At 53.7% G+C, this 21,249-nt stretch overlaps 1 protein-coding gene across 3 annotated transcripts in view; it reads left to right on the forward strand.

Annotated features, from left to right (window-relative positions):
- The window catches only part of WNT7A (Wnt family member 7A), a 78,744-nt gene extending 57,718 nt beyond the window's left edge, over positions 1-21,026 (forward strand). For 2 of the 3 annotated variants that reach the window (XM_042911796.1, XM_042911795.1), the window contains exon 4: positions 18,124-20,124. In XM_042911796.1, the coding sequence (XP_042767730.1) occupies positions 18,124-18,603 (480 nt within the window). In that variant the 3' untranslated portion in view covers positions 18,604-20,124. Of the gene's footprint in view, positions 1-18,123; positions 20,125-20,771 lie in introns of those variants that run through there. The other variant, XR_006195618.1, reaches the window with a different exon arrangement.
- The last annotated feature ends 223 nt before the right edge of the window (positions 21,027-21,249 follow it).

The raw sequence follows: 21,249 nt of genomic DNA on the forward strand, positions 1-21,249 counted from the left end.
TGAATGCTCCGGAAGTCGGGGGGGAACGTGTGGGTTAGTGGCTCCACCTCGCTCCTGCCGGCCTCCCTGCCCCTCATGCTATAGTGGGGTCACCTGACTACCATCCGGGCCACGGTCCACATTCCCCACCTAGACCCCGTCTCTAGGGCTGACCCCGTCGGAGGCAGCCCCTGCCCCTTAGTCATCCCAGCTCCTCCCAGTGAGTCCGCTCATGAGAAAGAAGCAGACAGAGTGTGTCTGCGAGAGATGGGCTGGGGCTAGGAGGCGGCTCCTGGAGCCACCACTGGCCACCTTGGGCCTGTCCGTTCCACCTCGAAAATGGGGTTTCTACCTTCCATGCCCTAAACAGCCCTTTCAAAGGGTTGTGCTAGAATCAGCTGATAGGTGAGCAAAGCTGAGGCCTGGCCTAGGGCCCCTGGCAGGAAGCACAGTGAAGCCCGTCTGCTGCTCCCAGCTGGGCTCGCTCACCTCCAAGGGTGTGTGTAGGGTGTGTGTGAGCATGTGTGATGTGTGCAAGCCTGTGAGGAGTGTATGTGTGTATGATGTGTGAGCATGGGGGCTCTCTATGTGTGTATGTATGTGTTGGAGCACAGGAGGTTATGCGGTGTGTCGGGGTGGGTGAGGGACTATCTGAGTATGTGCCGTGCAGGGCTGACTGGCGTGTGGTGGTGTGTGAGAGTGTGCACACGTGTGTGTGACTGGGAGTGGGGCAGCAGGCGAGCCCAAGCACCCGTGCGACTGTGTGGTGAGGACCGCGAGGGTGTGAACAGGGTGGGGGCCGCTGGGGCCATGCATACGTGGAGGGTGCGTGTGCGTGTGTATGTGGCGCGAGGGGTGTGTCTGGGTGTGTGTGCCTGTGTGCAGGAGTGTACAGGTGTACTGGGGGGAGCGGGAACCTAGAACGAGACAGGTCTAGGGGTGGGGGGGGGGGTCTGTCCCTGAGACGTGGCTCCCTACGAGTCCCCAAGGTTGGGCAGGGGCCAGTCCGTGGAGGCCTCGAGAGCCGGGCAGACTGGGCTCGAACCCCAACGACAGGGAGCCAGGGTGGCCTCTGAGCAGTTGTAACCTGGCCAGCGCTGAGTTTCAGAAGGTCCCAGTCTAGACCAGGAAACTTCTCTCTCCGCTTTGGGTTGACACTCCTTTTCCTGAGGCCCGGGCCGGACGCTGGGCCTGCCTCACTGTCAGGGCTAACCCGGCTGCCCTCCACTACCTCTGTCCTGTGGGGTGTGACTTTCCCCCTGCCATTCCCACCTGAGGCAGACGGGGATATTTGCTTGAGGTCAGTGCATCCAATATGACTTAAAGAATGTGGCTGAGAAGAAAATATTCCAAATGTTTACTGAAAAAAAGCTGCCTTTTCCTCTCTTTCATCTGAGTTGCCCAGAGGAATACAGCTGCAGCTGGGTGATATGCAGCTTTCTGCTCATGATGGATTGACACGTGGGGCGGGGGGGGGGTGGGGGGGTGGGAGGGAAGGAGGATGAGGAGCAGAGGGGGAGGGGCAGTAGGAGGGAGAGGAGCAGCTGGAGGGGGAGGAGCAGCTGGAAGGGGAGGAGCAGGAGGAGTAAGAAAGAGGAGTAGCAGGGAGAGGAGGAGGAGCTGTAGGAGGAGGAAGAACAGGAGGAGGAGGAGCAAGAGGAGGAGGAGGAGCAGGAGGAGGAGGAGGAGCAAGAGGAGGAGGAAGAACAGGGAGAGGAGGAGCAAGAGGAGGAGGAAGAACAGGAGGAGGAGGAGCGGGAGAAGGAGGAACAAGAGGAGGAGGAAGAACAGGAGGAGGAGGAGGAGGAGGAGGAGCAGGAGGAGGAGGAGGAGCAGGAGGAGGAGGAGCAGGAGAAGGAGGAAGAACAGGAGGATGAGGAGCAAGAGGAGGAGGAGGAAGAACAGGGAGAGGAGGAGCAAGAGGAGGAGGAAGAACAGGAGGAGGAGGAGTAGGAAGACAAGGAGGAGGAGCAGGAGGAGGAGGAAGAACAGGAGGAGGAGGAGTAGGAAGACAAGGAGGAGGAGCAGGAGGAGGAGGAAGAACAGGAGGAGGAGGAGTAGGAAGACAAGGAGGAGGAGCAGGAGGAGGAGGAGCAGGAGGAGGAGGAAGAACAGGAAGAGGAGGAGCAGGAGGAGGAGGAGGAGCAGGGAAAGATAAGGAGGAGCAGCAGAAGCAGGGGCAAGTGGTGTGGACTCTGGGCTGTCAGCCTGCAGCCCCTCCTCCCAGGGTAGTGCTCCGGCCTGTGGTCTCCTGGGGGCACGGTCCACGTCCAGCGGCCCACTGAGTTCCACACGGTCTTTGGTCGGGGCCCCTGGAAAGGGCCTCCGACGTGGAAATTCACACGCAGGGCATTTCCAGGAAGGGCTCCGGGGAGATACGCCCGGAAGGAGGTGAGGGGGAGAAGGTGGGCTACGATGCGGCCACAGCGGAGTCTTCGGCTGGTCCCGTGAGACGCTCTGGGCTGGAATGGTCCTTTAGAGTTGTCCCCAGCAGAGACAGGGAGACCGGGCCTTTGCAGCCAGTACCAGCCGATCACCGGCTGGGGTTGCCCCGAGGAGGGTCATGACCTTGTGTGAGGTGGCTCCCATGATGGGAGAGCGGCTCCCAGGACGAACTGGCCTTCGAGCATCAGCGGCCACGGCCCGGGCAGCCGGGCGGTGAGCGTGAGTCCTGGAGGGGGACCTGGGTGGGCACCACAGGGTCCGCCACGCACACTAGCCCTGGGGACCACAGCCTGAGGGAACAAGGCCTTCCTGGCCCCCGGCCTTCCTTCTGTTCAGCTGTACTCTCCTTCCTCGGCCGCAGAACGGGGATGAGGATAATCCTGCCTGAGATGGTTGCTGTGCAGATTCAAAGAGTTGCTCCCGCCCTGGTGGGAGGAGCAGGTGAAGCTTAGGTGCGAGGCCAGCACGGAGACCTTTCCTGAGAAAGTGTCCCCGCTCTTATCTGAGCCCAACATAAAGATTTCACACAACACCAGAAATAAATAAGTCCTAGGAGCAGCAGCTGTGTTTCCTCACAGCCTCCTCCGGGCCCGGCACCGTGCCTTTGGTCATTCGGTGTTGGCCCTCCCGCCGGCCAGTGTGTTCCCTTGACTGAGGGGGCAAAACCAAGGCGCACAGAGGTGGTGGGACTCACCAAGTGGCCCAGCCAGGGTCTTGCAGATGGCACAGTTGGGGTCTCGGAAGAGGGTCTGCCGAAGGGATTACTTACAGGGGTGTGGGCAGCATCGGGTGAGTCCCATGAGGCCTGTTGCTGGCCCGGTGTTGGTAACCCCAGCAGCTCTTACTGCCCGGAGGCCTGAAGGGGCAGTGAAGAGAACCGTGTCACTGAGAAAGTATAGCTGGAGGAGAGGGACCAGCTGGCAGGAGCCACCTTTATGGGTAGGGGAATGCGGTGACAGCCACCAAATGGCCCCACAGAGAGGGAATCGGGGGAAGAAGTGTCCCAGCCTCTTTTTCTTCCTGCGCTTCCGTCCTCTGTGGGGTCTCCCACTGGCCAGATCTGTCATGAGGCTGGGGGACAGGGGGTCTGTGGGTGTGGGGTACACAGGTGAGCCTCCGGGCTGGAGAAGGGGGCAAACAGACTGCCCGGCACAGCCAGGCTCTCATGGGAGGTGAGCAAGGGAGCAGGCCTGACTCCTCCAGCAGGGCCCCGATCTTGTCAGGCTCCTTGGGATGTGTCTGTGAGGCACTGAGCACAGAAAGTGGCACATGCACAGTCAGGGACACTGTGATCACACACAGAGGATGAGGGACAGGGTTCATCTCGGTTGGTGCAGGTGGTTTGGGTCACATGCGGCTGCGGGCAGTGAGGGCATGGAGGCCTGGGAGAAGCCAGCAGGACTCGGTGACCATGTCCTAGCCCAGGTCACCTCCCTTCGGTGGAAACCACGCGCCAGCCCTAGGGAGACAAGGCCTCCATGCCCAGCAGACCCACCACCTGCTTTCTGGGCCTCTCCTTGACCAGTGGCCAGCTTTTCCTGGTGGCCCAGCTCACTCGGGGTTTGTCCAGAGAAGGTTCTGGGACCAGGTGTCCTACTAGGGAGAGGGTGGTCAGGATCTCAGGGTGGGAGCAAGCACCGGCGATGACACTGATGGGAGGGGACACCGCAGGCACCGGGAACGGGCGCCACACGGGGAGAAGACGTGGCCTTCTCGGGGGCTTCATGAAGATGCCCTGGGCTCCTGTGCCATGTGGCAGCTGCACCGACAAGCCTCGGGAGCTGTGCTCGGGGTGTTCACAACAGGATGGGTTTTGGGGTGAGTCGGCCTGGCTGTGGGAGGAGGCGGGAGGGAGGATGAAGACCCAGAACCTCCTCAGCAGGGTACGCTCGACACGCGCAATGACCTCCGTGTCCGCGTGGCTGCTGTACCATGCTGAAATTAACACACACCCCGGGAACGCCTGGGAGGATGCGGCCAGCTGCTCTTCTCACGTTCCTGCCCTCCTTGCCCCTCTGCGTCCCTGTCTTCTCTCTTGGAGATCCCTCTCTAGCTCCTTCATTGTACAGGTGGGGGAAACTGAGGCCCAGAGAAGGAGAAGGACTGGCCTGCAGCCACACAGCAGTGTAGAGGACCTCCAGCCGATTGCTCCTACAGCCCACAACGCTGCTCCTCTGCCCCTGCCCTTGGAGGGCTGTGCCCATGCATCTCAGCATTCGTAAAGGAAACTGGAAAACTCCTATAGGCCAGGGCTGCTAGGTGAGGTGCTCTGCACCAAGTCCCCATCGCCCTTCTCCCATTCAATCCGCACTGTTCCTTCTGAGGAACAGCTTGCTCCTACTTTACAAGAAGAAGTGAATTACCGAGGATGCATTTGGTTACAAGTAACAAAACATCCTACTAGAAGTGGTTGAAGTGATAGGAGGTGGCTGTTTCTTACAAATGAAGTCTGGATGTAGGTGGTCTTTTGTTGTTGTTTGTTTTTGTTGTTTGTTTGTTTTTTCAGAGGCTCTCTTCCAGGGCCCAGGTTATTTCCATCCTTCTGGTCTGCCATTGTCATCTTGTCAGCCTCTGGTTCTCTTGACTTTCGGTCACAAGATGGCTGCCTAAGCTCCAGGAATCTCACTGTCACACCACAGCATCCGAAGATAGGAAACGAAAAGTTACTCTCTCAGGTCTCTCTTTTTATCAAGTGGTGTCTTGGGTTTTCCACCTCTGTGGTCAGAGGCAGGCTGGTTGTGATGAGGAAATGGAGAGCGAGACAGGGAGTGTGCCCTGCTCCCTTTGGTCATTTCTGTCATCGCTGGCATGTGGCAACTAGAGGTCGCATTTGAACCAGGGTTCTTGGGCTACCTAGGTAGCTTTAGGCTGCCTTTCATCACAACATGCTGTCATGTAAGGACCAATTCTGATTGCTTGAGTCACTGCTCCTTACCTGGGGTGCAAATGGCCCAGAACTGACCCCTCCTGCAGAGGAACCAGGCTGGCCAACAGTGGAGGGGATTAAAGGGGCGGAAGCAGCAGACCACAGTCTCCAGCCCTCGAGGCCCTGGCCTCTTCAAGGCCCTTAAAAAAAACCCACAGTCCTTCCCCCACCCCCTCCCAGATCTGCTCCATGCTGTGACTTGAAACTCATGGACTGGCTATTAGCTTTACAAAGGGCACCTCTCCTACAGATAAGGGAGCTGTGTATCACTTAGGATATTTTAGGATGTGAGGGACAGAAACCCAACTCAAGTCAGCTTTGAAACGAAGGAAATTCATCAGTTCATGGAACTGAATGGTCCTGGGGGAATGAATTCAGGACCAGCTTGATCCAGGATGCAGATGCAGAGATATTCTAGGAATCAGTTGCACACACCCATCACTGTCTCTTTTTTCTCAATTCTGCTTTCTTAGTTAACTCCATTCTCAGACTCACATGACTGACTGCAAGATGCCTATCCATAGCCCTGGCCCCTGAATTTCTTCTTCACATATGGTGGGAAATAACTAACAGTTCTTGTCTTTTCCTCACATGGAATCCCCAGGACTTGTTCTGATGGCCTGGGTTATGAGCCTGTCCTTAGGAATGACTAGTGGGAACGGGGAGTGATGAGCAGTGGGAACCATGAGCAATGATCAGTGGGATATGGGAACAAGGAGTAATGACTAGTGGAATCTGGGAGTGATGAGCAGTAGGATCTGGGAGCCATGATTGGTGGGAACTGGGAGGGATGAGCGTTGGGAGCTGGGAGCCATGACTGGTGGGAGCTGGGAGCCATCACTGACAGGATTACTCTAGTCTGGGCAAGCCTCACTGAGGAGCCAGGATTTGCAGAGCTCTGAAGGCCATGCCAGGCTTGCTGTGAAACACGGCACAAGGAGAAGGGCATTGGGACGGGGAGAAGGCCATGCTGGCGGAGTCCTGCCAGCATACAGTGGGCAGGGCAGGACTCTGAGAAAGAGGGCCATTTTTGGAGGCCCTTGAAGGGTTGGTTGGGTCAGGCCATGGGGGGATGAGGGAGCTGCACATCCGGGGGAGGGCATGGCAGGAGCGACGGAGCTCCACGAGGTAGGATTTCCTCCCAGACTGTGTAGGGCTTCCCGTTCCTCCCGGTGGCCTCAGTGTTGGAGGGTTTGTGAAAGGGAGTGGTGGAATTCAACGCTGGGAAATGGCTTTTGGGTTTTAAAAATTAGATGCTCTCAGGACGCTTTGGAGAGTCAGGATGCTCAGAAGCTTCCAGTCGCAGGAGCACCATGTGGCATGGACTGTGTGGGAACCAGAGGTCACTGTCTGACCTCCCTCCCTTCAGAACCCCTTCCTCCTCCAGGAAGTTCACCCCCAGATCCTCTGGGCAGCCCTAAGAGTCTGCAACAGGAGGCCAACTTTGATAGTATCTATTCGGTGCTATGAATCAAGGAATTTTCTGGAGCCAAGTTTCTCCCAAGGCCCCTCCCAGGCCTAAGAATCCTGCCCTGGGTAATTCTGGGCTCCGGGCAGCACCTGGTACATTGTTGGCACTTCCTGGGGGACCTGTCGGAAAGAGATTGATTTTTCTCCCTCCAGCGGTGCAGAAAATCCTTCCTACTCTCCAGGCAGGTTTGGGGCCAGAGAAGCAGTTTGAGAGCAGCCCCACCCTACCCTGTGCAGGAATCCCCACTGCAGACCCCAGCTGCTGCTGCCACTTTCTCCAGGACAAGGAGCTCATTACCTCCCCAGCAGCCCCCATCCAGTTCTGGTCAGCTTGGTGGGGAGGGCTGGCCTCTCACCGAGCAGGCATCTGCTGTCCTGTGACTCCCCTCCACCTGGAGTTGCAGTTCTACCCTCTGGATGGACACACAGTCCCTCCCACTCACCCTGCCCCAGGACAGGCCTGCACAGCCGGTGAGACAGTGACCAGGGACATCATAAACTGCCTTCTCTAGGCTAAGCAGCTCCAGCTCCTTCGGTTTGGGGTCTCCAGCCCCTTCCCCTACACATGCTCTATCTCTGTCTGTCTCTGTCCATCTGCCAGGGCATAGTTCAGTTCTGAAAATCACACAGCAATCTCCTCCCTTACTGTGGGCACCCGACCTCCATTAATGTGACCTCAGGCCATTGGCTTTTTAGTAGCTTATTATCTCATGTTGAACTTGTGGTCGTCTAAAGCTTTCAGTCTTTCTCAGAGTTTCATGTCTTGTACTCTTGTAATCTTTTTTTTAATACCCCAAATTATAGGCGCTTACCCCGCTTCTGGCTGGTGTCAACCACATGTTCTAGTTGGTGGAAGTGACTGAACCCTGACTGGGACTCCAGTCGCATGATGTCCTGTGGGCACCCATGCTGACGGGGGCCAGACTTCAGTGGCCCTGAAGGCTCCCCAGATGCCCCTCTTCTGGGCTACTCCCTGGGCCTGGGATTTCCTCATTATGCACTCAGTGCGTGTTCTTTCTCTAGCCGGGTCCTCCTTCGGGTTCCTTGTTTTAGTGCATGGTCTCCGTCCCCATTAGAGGCCTGTGAGTTGCCCCGGGCCCCCCACAAACTCCCCACGGATCACCCAGCACCAAGTATTGCCGATGTGGCTCCCCCTCTCCCCTCTGCCGCCACCGTTTTGTCAGAGCCGCTGGCATCTCTGGATGGGGACAGTTTCCTTCCATCCTGCCACTCTGGCCTTCCCTAACCTCATTTCTGCCCCATCTGGAATGATCTTTAAAGGTGTCATTCGGACCTCACCACTCCCCTGTGTGAAAGGCCTTCGGTGGCACCCCTTGGCGTGCAGCTAACCGGGTTCCTCCCTGCCCCGAGTGGCCAGCCCCGCTGCCCCTTCCCATTCACCTCCTGGGCAGGCCACATCCCTCCCACCCCCAGGTCTTGGCATGTACTGTTTCCAGGTCTGAAATACCCTTTCCCCATCCTGCAAGTTTGGCTGATCCTATTTTATCCTTCCTGTTATCTGGCTGCCAGCTCTGCCTTTGCCTTCTTGAGGGAAGCTTCCTGGACGTGCACGTAAGAGCAGCTTCTCTTGGGCCAGAAGTTTTCTTTGCGTTCTGTTCCACTCCTTCATGGAACTCACAAATTTATAATCAGATGCAGGTGGATTATTATAACTGCTCCAGGCTCGGATCTGCAGGCCTGAAGAAGGCAGGAAGAGCATCACCTTGTATCACGGTCCTCCCAGGGCCTGTGCCGCAGGGGTGAGGCCCCGTAGCACACAGTAGGTGCTCAATGCACAATGATGGAGTGAGTGAATACGAATAGACACACGCTAGGTCCGTCTTTCTGCTTCCTACTGGCCAGTACCTTCTCCACACCAGGCTTTCTCTGCCAGAGGCTGGGGTGGTGAAGGTGAATGTCCTGGCCCCAGCCTCCAAGGAATGGCACAGGTGGGGTTCTCCAGAAGCAGAGGCTGAGCTGGAGTTCTGGGTCCAAGCTGTTCATTAGGGATCAGCAAAGGGAAAGGGGAGGAGCAGGACTGGGCTGGAGTGGAGCTGCGTCGCTGGCTGGACAAAGCTGTAGGGGGAACTCCGGAGGAGGTATCGCCCATCGAAGTGGCCAGACCTCTTACTCTGGCCTCTCTCAGCCCCTGGCTGCAGGCTACCCAGGGAAAACTGTGGTTCTGCGGCTGGGACAGGCCCTGAAGGATCTGACAGCCGGCGGCCGTATGTGGATCCCACCCCCCCGTCCCGTGACGCGCTGGAGCCGGCTCCCGTGGGCTCACAAGACCCAGTGTTAAAGATTCGGGGATTTGTGAGCCAATTGTCAAATCGTTTGCAGCCTAAAATCAGCTGCGGTAGGAACATTTATGGCAAAGAAATTAGCAAACACTACAAAACAGTCTGTACGGGTTTTTTGTTTGTTTGTTTTTTGTTTGTTTTTTTGTTTGGGGTTTTTGGTTTTTGGTTTTTTTTGAGGGCCAGTCTACTAGCACATCACTAGCTGTAGCTTTGAAGCAAGACTTTCCTTGAAGGGGCATCTGAATAGTATATCCCCACGTCCACCAAAAAGATCTGCTGGCTTGATGGGAGATGCTGACAGGGAGATAGTCGTCACAGGGCCAAGGTGACAGATACTCCACAGCCCAGGACAGCCATGGAAGCCATGAGGGAGTCACTGACTGCCTTGGCAATCAAGGAGGGCTTTGTGGATGAGGTGACTTTTTTTCTGACGTAATAGAATATTCGAAAGCTACAATACCACGAGAGGTAAAGCTCGTGTCCCTCCAGTCCCCCGGCACTGGGTGACCTCCCCGGAAGTAGCCACTCTTACTGATTTCCCATGTATCCTTCCAGAGATATTCTGTGCTCTTACTAACACACATGCACAGATCTTTTCTTTCTCCCACAAGTGAGCTCATGCTCTGCATACTTTTCCACGCCTCGCTGTGTTCTCTTAACCATGTATCTTATGGATCAGCCTTCATTAGGAAGTACAGAACTGCCTCATTCTCTTTAACCACTACAGGACATTCCAGTTGTTAGAAGTGTTATCATTTCTACAACCAGTCCCCCTTGGTGGATCTCTAGATTCTCTCGGCCTCTCGACATTTCAGATAATGCACCCGGTCATTTGGCACATGTGTGAGCCTCCGCAGAGGGTACACATCCAGTGGTGGAAATGTTGGGTTGAGCCTCTGGGGTGGCAGTAAAGATTAGCCAGACAAGGAACAGGGGTCAGAGCCAAGAGGTGGACGAGGAGGGAGAGCAAGGACGGACCTGGGAGTCAAGAGGTAGGGGCCCATTGTCAGCTCGCCGCAGAGGAACGACGTGCAGCCTGTGTGGCCTCTGGGTCATGGCCGGTATACTGGGTGCACTCAGACTAGGACATTAAGGGCAGTTTTAAGAGGGGGCTGGGGCACCTGGGTGGCTCAGTTGGTTAAGTGTCCAACTCCTGGGTTTGGCTCAGGTCATGATCTCATGGTTTATGAGTTCGGGCCTTGCATTGGGCTCTGTGCTGACAGCACGGAGCCTGCTTGGGATTCTCTCTCTCCCTCTTTCTCTACCCCTCCCTTGCTTGTGCATGCATGCTCTCTCTCTCTCTCTCTCTCTCTCTCTCTCTCTCGCAAAATAAATAAATAAACCTAAAAATATATATCATAAAGGGGACACAACAACTGATGAATGGGACAGAGTGTGGCATATCTGGACAACGGAGTATTATTCAGCCATGAAAAGGACCTTGAAAACATGCTGAATGAAGGAAACTAGACACACAAAAGGCCACCTGTTGTATAATGCCATTTCTATGAAATGTCTAGAAGGGGCCAATCATAAGACAGGATGCTGTTTCGTAGTTGCCTAGGACTGAGGGGAAAGGAGACATAGGGAATGACTTCTAATGGGTATGGTGTTTCTTTCTAGGGAGATGGAAAATGTGAGGCCCTGTAGGGAGCAAGTAGGAGCGGGACTTGTCAGGACTTTCCTCCTTCCCTCCAGTCTCCCTCTAGTGCCTTCCACTGGTCAGGCCCAGGTAGAAGTCACAGCTGCATTCAAACTGTCCTATGACTGATATGCAGCCGGCCCAACCAACCAATCACCAATAGGAACGGTCAGAGGCCATTTCGTCCCCTGGGGCAAGGTCAACAAGGGATGGAAGTGTGGGGAGCAGTCTGGAGACACATATGGACACACACTCTGTGAACCTGCTGAAGTCCCTCCCTTTCTCTGAGCCTCCCTTTCTTTACCTGTGAAATGGGAGTTTAATGTCCATCTGTCAGGGAGTGTCAGGAAAATCAGATGTCATCAGGGTCTGAAAACACTCTGTATAGGTTAAAAGCAGTATGGATACAGAGCCAAGACAGACAGAGTCAGAAGACAGAGAGACTGTGGCAGAAGCGGCCTTGGAGATCATCTAGTTCAGACCCTTGAGTTCAAAATGGGGAAACTGAGGGCCAGCGAAGGTACACAGCCAGTTAGCATCAGAGATGGCCCAATCTCCACGCCAGAGACCATCCCCGCATACAGCTTCTCTTCTGAGATCTTCTTCTTTTTAAATTTTTTTTTTTATTTTTATTTATTTTTGAGGGAGAGAGAGAGACAGAGTGCAAGCAGGGGAGGGGCAGAGAGGGAGGGAGACACAGAATCCAAAGCAGGCTCCAGGCTCCGAGCTGTCAGCACAGAGCCTGACGACGGGCTCAAACCCACAGACCTCGAGATCATGACCTGAGCTGAAGTCGGACGCTCAGCCGACTGAGCCACCCAGGCGCCCCTGAGATCTTCTTCTTAAAAATAGACTTTGTTTCTCAGACCAGTTTTAGGTTCACAGCAAAGCTGAGCAGCAGGTACAGGCATCTCCCACACACGCCCGGCCCCGGCACGCACAGTCTCTCTGCGCGAATGTGGTACGTTTTTTACAACGGCTACGCGAGCTTTATAAATCCTGACTCGTGGTCCTGGCCTCCACTGGCTTCCCTGTCCACTCACGATAAAGTCCCATCTCCTAGCCGAGCAGCAGCGACAGGTGGGGAAGAGAAGGGAACTCCGCCCCTTCGTCAGGTAAAACTTGAACCCTGCAGCAGGAACTTCTTGTTGCCCCCAAAGTCCTCCCACCCCACTAACCTGAGGCCCCTTGCGGTGTTCAGACCCCAGGGCACTGGCGGGAGGCGGGAGGAGTCCCATGTTCTCCCGAGACACCGTGAGGCACCAGACTCCAGGCCTCGCAGCTTTATTTTCTCCTTCACTTTCCTTTTGCACTGAGGCATGTCTGCATCACAGGCTGGTGAAATGGCAGACCCCAACCAGTCTTATGTGGCTGCTCTGTAAGCTGGGACCCAGCAGTGCCACCAGGGACATAAAATACTGACACGTGTCCATACCGGGTGCTCCAAGCCCTGTGATTGCCCCTCCCCGAATCACGGTTGCCCCGGGGGTCCTCCCCACTTCCCCTCGGCCCAGCGACGCAGGGTTGATGCCTGGCCAGGCAAGGCCTCCCGGACCCTGAACATTCAGGGTGCCCCTTGCTGGTCATGGAACAGTTTGAGCGCACCCTGATGGTGAGTTTACCTTTGGGCATTTCCTGAGCACCTGCTGCGTGCCAGGCACTGGGAGGGTACACCGGGTTGTGTCATCTTAGAGCCTGCAAACCTTCTGACTCCGTATCACTGCATCACAGTCCAGACTCTTCAAGTGTAAAGGGAGTCCTGAAAGTCCCCCTGGACAGCCGAGAAGCCCGTAGCCAGCCTGGCCTCAGGGGGTGGGGGCAGGGGCCGCAAAGAATGTGGCTTTGTCCCACACTTGTTTCCTCTGCTGTTGTCCCCTGCCTCGGGCAGAGGGCTGGGTGCCCATCCGGATGCCCGTCTGGGTGGCCAGTTCTGGCAAGGGCGGCTGCGATTATGCCCGGCTTAGTGCGGATATAATGCAATCACTAAGTCTCTCAAAATGCAGAGTTTGCAGGGTTAACGGGCTGGACATCATCTGATTAGGGGCCCACACAAATACTGCCATGGCCCCAGGCCAGCTGTGGCCTCACAGGAAGAGGGAGGCGATGTGCGGGAGTGGCAGCTGCACCCAACCTGACCCGGGAGCCTGACCCTTGCCACTGGGGTTCAGGGCCCAGCATCCGCCACAGCGAAAACATTGGGTGTCACAACCTCACAAATACAACCTATTGCTTTTTCACTAAAACCTTCCAGGGACTTAAAAAAAAAAACAGCTTGGGGCGCCTCGGTGGCTTAGTCGGTTAAATGTCCGACTCTTGATCTCAGCTCAGGTTGTGATCTCACAGTTAGTGAGTTCGAGCCCCGCGTCGGGCTCCACGCTGACGGCAGGAAGCCTACTTCAGATTCTCTCTCTCTCTGCTCCTCCCCAGCATGTGTGCGCTCTCTCTCTCTCTCTCAAAATAAATAAATGAACTAAAAAAAAGAAAGAAAGAAATTTCTGTTAAAAAAAGACAGCTCTATTGAGGTATAATTCGCATACCATATAGCGCACTCATTTAAAGTAAACAGTCCAACAGTTTTTAACACATTCTCAGATATGCTCAACCATGATCACAATTTTAGAATATTTTCGTTACCTCAGAAAGAAGCCTGTGCCTCCTTTCCCCCAGTCTCTTCCCAAACCACACTCATCTGCCTTCTGTCTCTCAGACTTGCCTATTCTGGACAATGCACATAAATGCAGTCATACCGTTTATGTCTTTTGTGTCTGGCTTCTGTCCCTGAGCACAATGCTTTCAAGGTCCATCCATGTTGTAGCATGTGTCAGCACTTCATTCCTTTTCGTGGCGGAATAACGTTCCATTGTGTGGATCCGCCACATTTTGTTTATCCATTCATCAGGTGATGGACAGTCGGGTTGTTTCCACACTTTGGCAATTATGAAGAATGCTGCTGTTCACTTTGGTTTACAAGTTGTCGTATGGGCATATGTTTTCATTTCTCCTGAGTGTATCTGTAGGAGCGGAATTGCTGGGCGGACTCAGTCTGTTCAGGCTGCTGTCACAAAATACCACAGACCCTATAAACAGACACTTACTTCTCACAGTTCTGGAGGCTGCAAGTCCAAGCTCAAGGCGCCAGCACGGTTGCCTTCTGGTGAGGGCCCTCCTTCTGGCTCAAAGCCAGTGCCTTCTCGCTGTGTCCTCACACGGTAGAAGGGGCCAGGGGTCTCTCTGGAGCCTCCTTTAACAAGGCATTTAAGTCTTCATGACTTAAGAACCTCCAAAGTCCCCACTTACTCCTTGGGGGTTAGGAGTTCAACACATGAATATGGCGGTTGGGGGCTGTAAGACTCAAGGGAGGTCATAGCACTGGGCCATGTGACAACCCTGTTTAACATTTTGAGGAACTACTGGATAGTTTTCCACAGGGCTGCTCCATTTCTCATTCCCACCAGCGTCACGTGAAGGTTTCCATTTCTCCACCCCCTTGCCAACACTTGCTATGTCTGTATTTCTTCTGTCAGCCATCCTAGATGGTGGGAAGGGGTATCTCACTGTGATTTTGATTTGCATTTGCCTGATGCCTAATGATGTTGAGCATCCTTTCCTGTGCTTAGTAGCTATTGTACCCATTGCATTTTTTTAAATGTTTATTTATTTTTGAGAGAGAGAGAGACAGAGTGCAAGTGAGGAGGGGCAGAGAGAGAGGGAGACACAGAATCCCAAGCAGGCTCCAGGGTCCGACCTGTCAGCACAGAGCCTGATGCGGGGCTTGAACCCACGAACCTGAGATCGTGACCTGAGCCCAAGTCGGATGCTTAACCGACTGAGCCACTCAGGTGCCCCGTGTTGCATTTTTATAAATTGTGAGATAAAGCATTTGTGCAAAAAAGCACAGAGAACACCTACATTGGTTTAAAAGAATAATTATAAAGCATCCATATCAAGGAACAGACATTGCCAGCACCCCAGAAGTGCCCCAGGTGACCCTTGTCAACCACAAACCCTCGTGCCCAACTCCAGGTACAGCCACTGTCTTGATATTTGTGACCCTCACTTCTTTGCCTTTTATTGTAATTTTCCCCTCTATATGTGCCCTTGAACAATACAACCCAGTTTTGCCCACTTTTGAACTTGGTATAGATGAAATCATTCTGTGGAAGTCTTTTATGATTGCTGTTTTCCCTCTCCCCTGTGTTTCTGACCTTGACCTCTGTTGGTGTGGTTTGCTGTGGCTGTTCATTGTCACTATCCTGTAATGTCCCATTGACTGCACCCCTCAGCTTACCCATTCCATCATGGATGGACGTATGGAGAGTGCCCAGAGTGGAGAGAGATCATGAGTCCACACTGGGCACTCTCCGTGTGTCCATGAATGCTGTGCCGATGAACGTCCTTGAACCTGTTTCCTGTGCACACAAACATTTGATTCTCTCAGGTATATACATTGGAAGTGAAATTTCTGAGCGTCTTCAGCTTTATTAGACGCGTGCTGTGTGTGCACACCCACCAGCCGTGAAGAGGGCTCCAGGTGCCCTATGTCCTCAGTATTGTCAGAATCCGCTCTGAGTGTCCCCAGCATGTCTGGGCTGAAATCTCTGACTGCACTGAAATCTCAGTGGGCCGGAAGCTGCTGCCTCACCCGGCCCCCAAAGTGCATTGCCACACCCCTGAACTTTGCTCTTTCTCTGTGCTTCTCAGGCCAAGGCCAGAAGGAGGGCCAGACGCTTGGGAACTATCTCCTCACTGACAACCAAAAGGGACATTATTTGTGTTATTTGGGGGCTGCTCATCAGTACCAGCTGTATGTGTGTGCAGGTCATACGAGGCTGCCTGCATGCAGTAGGTGCTCTATCACACTAGGTGTCCTGGAATCAGAGCATTCAGCCAACTTGATTCTCTGTCCCTGAACATTCTGGATGCTTGTGGCGTTGCTGGCTCATTCGATTGCCGATACCGTGGTTGAAACAGGGTGGCCCTCCCTTCCTGTTGAGTCCATTGACTCGAGCACTGGTCACCTCCTCCTGGATGCAGAGCTCTTAGAAATGGGAGGACCCTGAACAGGAGCCCTTCCTTGGAGACAGGGACCTTAACTTGTCACCTCTGTGTCCCCAGCACCCACACAGGCCCAGGCCCAGAGGCAGAACTAATGACTATTTTTTTTGAATGTCTGATTCTGTTCCAGCACCCTGACTTTTGTCAGAAAAGATAGAATTGCTTTCATTGCATGTTTCAGCAAAGGCAACTGAGGCCCAGAGAGGGGGTGTGACAATTCCAAGGTCACAAAGCAAGTGAGCAGCCACCAAGCAGCTGATGCACAACCCTCAGCAATAAGACCCTTTCCTCTGAATGCCTCATAGGCCAGCTCTAGGACATAGTGAGCCTCAGTTTTGACCCCTGTAAAATGGAATCATACTAACCTCATGGAGTTAACTAATGCCATATATAAAAGCATGGGCCCAGTGTGTATACAGGTGACTAATATTCAGTCATTTACTCACTAATGCACTTTTTTCCCACTATACAACAGGCAAAATTAATTTGGGAGTCCAGATGAAGACCATGAAAATGCTCATATACACTATGACCCAGAAACTGTGCTCACTAGCACATGCCCCTCCCAGGGCCTGGTACACAGTAGGAGCTTCAAAAATGTCTGTTGGGATAAATCAGGCAAAAGATGATAAGGAGGGAAGAGAAGCTTTAGTTCCAAAGATACTCCCTTCTATAATACAGTTAAAAAAAAAAGAAAGAACAAAGGGGAAGGAAAGAAAAAAATAAAATAAAAACAGAGGGAGGCAAACCATAAGAGACTCTTAAATACAGAGAACAAACTGAGGGTTGGTGGAGGGGGAGGGACTGGGGGGATGGGCTAAATGGGTGATGGGCATTAAGGAGGGCACTTGTTGGGACGAGCACTGGGTGTTATATGTAAGTGATGAATCACTGGGTTCTACTCCTGAAACCAAGACCACACTGTATATAAACTAACTTGAATTTAAATTTAGAAAAAAAAAAAAAAAAAGGAAGAAGAAGAAGAAGAAAGAAGGGAGGGAAAGAAAAGATTTTTTAAAAAAATCCACAGCCTGAAAACAACCTAAATATCTAGTACCATGGGGAGTTGCGTAAATGTTGCCTTCTTTTCCTGCTGGGATATTCCAAAGCAGGTGTCGGGGAAAATGCAGCTCACAGGCCATCTGTGGCCCACTGCCCGTGTATGCAAATAAAGACCAAGTGAAACCCAGCCTTTAGTTTTGCCTGATCTTGAACTTCATATCAGTGGAATCATACAGTATGTTTCTTTTTTGCATCCAATTTCTTTCGCTCAGCATCACATCTTAGAGATCTGTTTTTCTTGTGTGTATAAGTTCATTCCTTTTTGTTGCTGTCAGGTAATTTGTTGCGTGATTATAATTAATTACAGTTATCATCCCTGTTTTGCATATGGGGAAACTGCAGCACAGAGGACTCAAGTAAGTTGCCCGAGGGCACACAGCAGGTTTATGTTAGATCTGGGATTTAAACCCAGGCTCCAGAATCTGTGCTTTTTGTTCCCTATACAGTGCTGCTTCTCAGTGCCATGGCGATGGGAGCCCAAAGGTATTGGCAACTCAGAAGAAGAGGCACATCATCTTAGCCTGGAGGTCAGGGAAGGTTAGATCAGAGCCAGGGTTCCCAATCACTGTGCCTGGCAGATGTCATAAGTGGTCAAAGCAGATGACCTCTGAAAATACATACTTGAGGTTAGGGAGGCAGTAGGGAGTGGTGGGACTGTGGCAAATTGGGGGTTGCCAGCCCGTGAAGGAGGCAGCTGGAGGTACAGCTCCAGGCGCTGTTGCCATGTGGCAGTGTGGCAGAGATCGTGGAGAGCAGGACTGCCATGCTGGCATTTTTGGCCAGCTTCCATGCGCAAACGTCAGCACTCAGCTGTACCAGTTATTAAATAATTTGAGTCTCACTCTAGAATCACCAGATGCCCTTTCTATTTGTCAAAAAAAAAAAAAAAAAAAAAAAAAAAAACACCTGGAAGTCTAGCTCCCGGTTTTCAAGTGTTGGTTCAAAATGATTTTAAGCCTGTGCCGGCCAAAGAGAACCTCCGTGTGCTCTGGACTGGCCTGATCTGAGCACCAGTCTAAGGACCAGATAGGAGTTGGGAGGCCAGGAGAAGAGGTGAGTTCCAGGTAGAAGCACAGCCCACAGCCCGGAGGTGAGAGGGACTTGACACCAGGTGTGAGTTTCCCCCACCTACAAGGAAGGAAGCCCAGGCGGGGCGGAAGGGCGGGGGTGGGCGGGGCTGGAGGCCACCCGTGGCCGGCGTGCAGTGACGTGTGCGCTGTGCTCTTCCCCACCCGCCCCTGCAGATCCTGGAGGAGAACATGAAGCTGGAGTGTAAGTGCCACGGCGTGTCGGGCTCCTGCACCACCAAGACGTGCTGGACCACGCTGCCGCAGTTCCGGGAGCTGGGCTACGTGCTCAAGGACAAGTACAACGAGGCCGTTCACGTGGAGCCCGTGCGCGCCAGCCGCAACAAGCGGCCCACCTTCCTGAAGATCAAGAAGCCACTGTCGTACCGCAAGCCCATGGACACCGACCTGGTGTACATCGAGAAGTCGCCCAACTACTGCGAGGAGGACCCGGTGACAGGAAGCGTGGGCACGCAGGGCCGCGCCTGCAACAAGACGGCCCCACAGGCCAGCGGCTGCGACCTCATGTGCTGCGGCCGCGGCTACAACACCCACCAGTACGCCCGCGTGTGGCAGTGCAACTGCAAGTTCCACTGGTGCTGTTACGTCAAGTGCAACACCTGCAGCGAGCGCACCGAGGTGTACACGTGCAAGTGAGCCCCGCACGCCGCCGCGCCGCCCTCCGGCCGGGTGGGCACCTCCAGCCGCAAGTCAGACTGCGGGGAGGACCGGACAGCTTCCAAGCTGGAGTCACCCTGGCGGGTCTCCTCCCGGATCTGCACGGGGAACCGCAGGAATGCTGAGCTTGTCTTTTCTGCTGTAGGGACACCTCTCGCGGGGTTTCCGGCGGGCGCCGGTCAGAAAGATCTCTCCAGAGCCCTTGCCTGTTCTCTTCCTCACCCACTGCTGCTGCACCCAACCCTAGACACCGCCGGTGGGTGGGGGGGCCCTCCTTGGCAGGAGCAGAGCCTCTTCGCACCAGGAGCTCTGGACCCTTGGGCCTCAACATAGCAATATTTAACAATTTATTCTGATAAAAAAAATAATATTAATTTATTTAATTAAAAAGAATCCTTCCACCTCGTCGGGATCCGTTTTCTGCAATCAAAGTGGACCGCTTGCTTTCCTTGCGGGATAATTTTGTCACTAGGGCAAGGAGCCGAGTAGAACTGTACATAATTATTCTTTATACAGATATTTCTACTAGTTGATTTTGCAGGTACCCCCTTACAGCACTAGATGTTTAAGAGCAGATGTCCTTTATACATATATAGATATATATACACACACATTTATATTTTTTTGCTGTTTGCTGCTACTTATCCAGAAATTTAAGCTGGTCCAGATTTGGAGACGTTTCCCACCCTCGAGTCCTTCCCAGCTCAAACTGACACCAGTAGAAAAATCCAGTTTGGAATACAGAGAGAGAGGAAAGATAATAATAAAACTCCCAGCAGTTTCCATCTTTTGGAAAGTGAGCCACTGGATAAGAGAGAATATTTTGTTAAGAGACTATTTTTATATGAATATTTTATTTATATCGAGTCTGCCTGTATCATTCCATGGCCTGTGCTTCTTCTTAATTCCGGTACTCACTTTGGGGTAAGGAGGAACGAGGCCTGGTCCCCATGGGGACCCTCACATAGCTGGGTTCTCGAGTTCTGTTGGCCAAGTGGGCAAAAGTGGCCCCTGGATGGCTGGACTGAAGTGTCATCGGTATTACCTGGGAAAGGAATCAGATCCCCAGCCTCACCTGTGAAGCTCAGGCCTTTTGAGCAGGGTCGCTGAGCAGTGACCTCGTAATGAGCCATGTGGCAGGCAGGCCCGTGCCCTTGGCATTGGGTGACCATCACAGGGCTTGATCGCCACTCAGCAGAAACCAGCTCAGGGAGGCTGCTCCTCGCCAGGATGTCCCTGCCATTGCCGTGTGTCCCGAGAGGTGAGGCCAAGTCCTCAGTTACGGGGCAGAAAAGCTGGGGTGAGGGGTCCCAAGGATGGCAGGGCTTCCTACGGATGTCACAGTCCTGGGGCAGACTGGCAGAGAGGTGTAGACGAGGCCTCTCTGCTCCGGCTCCACCTACATCCAGTGCCTCTCGACCTGGAAAGCTCTCCTCCAAGAGGCTGTGGGTGTCCTAACATGTGTCCGTTTGCATTTCCGTGTGCACGTGTGTGTGTGTGTGTGTGTGTGTGTGTGTGTGTGTGAGACCTTCGGGAGACTTGGGGTCGTTGTGTGACTTTGCACCTTCACACCCCTCTGGGGTCCCGATGTGCGTACATCTTGTGTGCCCCCGCATATGCCCGGCTGTGTGTGTCTCTCTCTCCATGTGCCTGAGAGATTCAGGGTGACGTGTGCATGCAGGCGTGCGCCTGGGCAGCTGCTGGTCCCCTGGTGTCTCCGCTTGTGGGTGAGGTGTGGTGTGCAGGGACCTTTGGCAATTGTGTTGAGCCATCGAGATGGCTCCTCTGGGCTCTGTGCCCACAGACACTGGTGAAACTCAGATACCTCTGAGACCACAGCCTGATGGCCCCACGTGCTGGGAGCCCCTCGGTGTCTGGGCTCTGTTGGACTCCCCAATGTCAGCACTGGGCCCGGATCGCAGCATGGACAAATAAAATGGCTGGATGGTTGGTTGATTTCTTCCCTTGGACCATTTATTTCTTCTTTACTTGGGTGTCAGGGTGGGAAGGGATGTGAAGGAATGAGTGGATGGATGGGTGGCTGGCTGGCTGGGCGCGTGGCTGGGGGGCTGGGGGGCTAGGTAAGGGAGGAGAAGATGTACAACAGTTTCTTGCAGATCCCACGTCACAGTTTCTCTCTGCCTTAGAAAACCAGAGTCTGCCATGAACAAGAAGAGTTTCCAAGCCTGCATCCCTCTGTTCCCGGCCTCATGGCGCCTGAGAAGGGGGAAGGTTCTGACCAGCCTCCCCAGATACCAGAAGTCCCTCACTATCCAGATGAAGAGTACACGTGGCGTGAGGGAAGCCAGGCCAACGAGAAGAGTGGCCGGGTCGGCTGCCAATCTGTCACCTGGCCCCTTGGCACACTGTTGGTCCCCGACCCTGGGGCCCGCTCCCTCTCCGAGGCCCCCAGCTCAGGTGAGCTCTGAGCCTCAGTTTCTCCATCTGTAAAAGTAGGAAAATAATACCTACGTCACGGGGCTGCTGTGAGGATCCTCCTGCTAATGATTAGAGTTTCAGAGCAGTAGATGAATGATACATATTATTAGTAGTATTATTACTCTTCTTTCCATAATGATAAGGTTCTTCAAACCCAGCTTATGGCAATAAATATTTGACTCTGCT

This window comes from Panthera leo, chromosome A2 (assembly GCF_018350215.1).
Source record: "Panthera leo isolate Ple1 chromosome A2, P.leo_Ple1_pat1.1, whole genome shotgun sequence".
Taxonomy (NCBI): Eukaryota; Metazoa; Chordata; class Mammalia; order Carnivora; family Felidae; genus Panthera; species Panthera leo.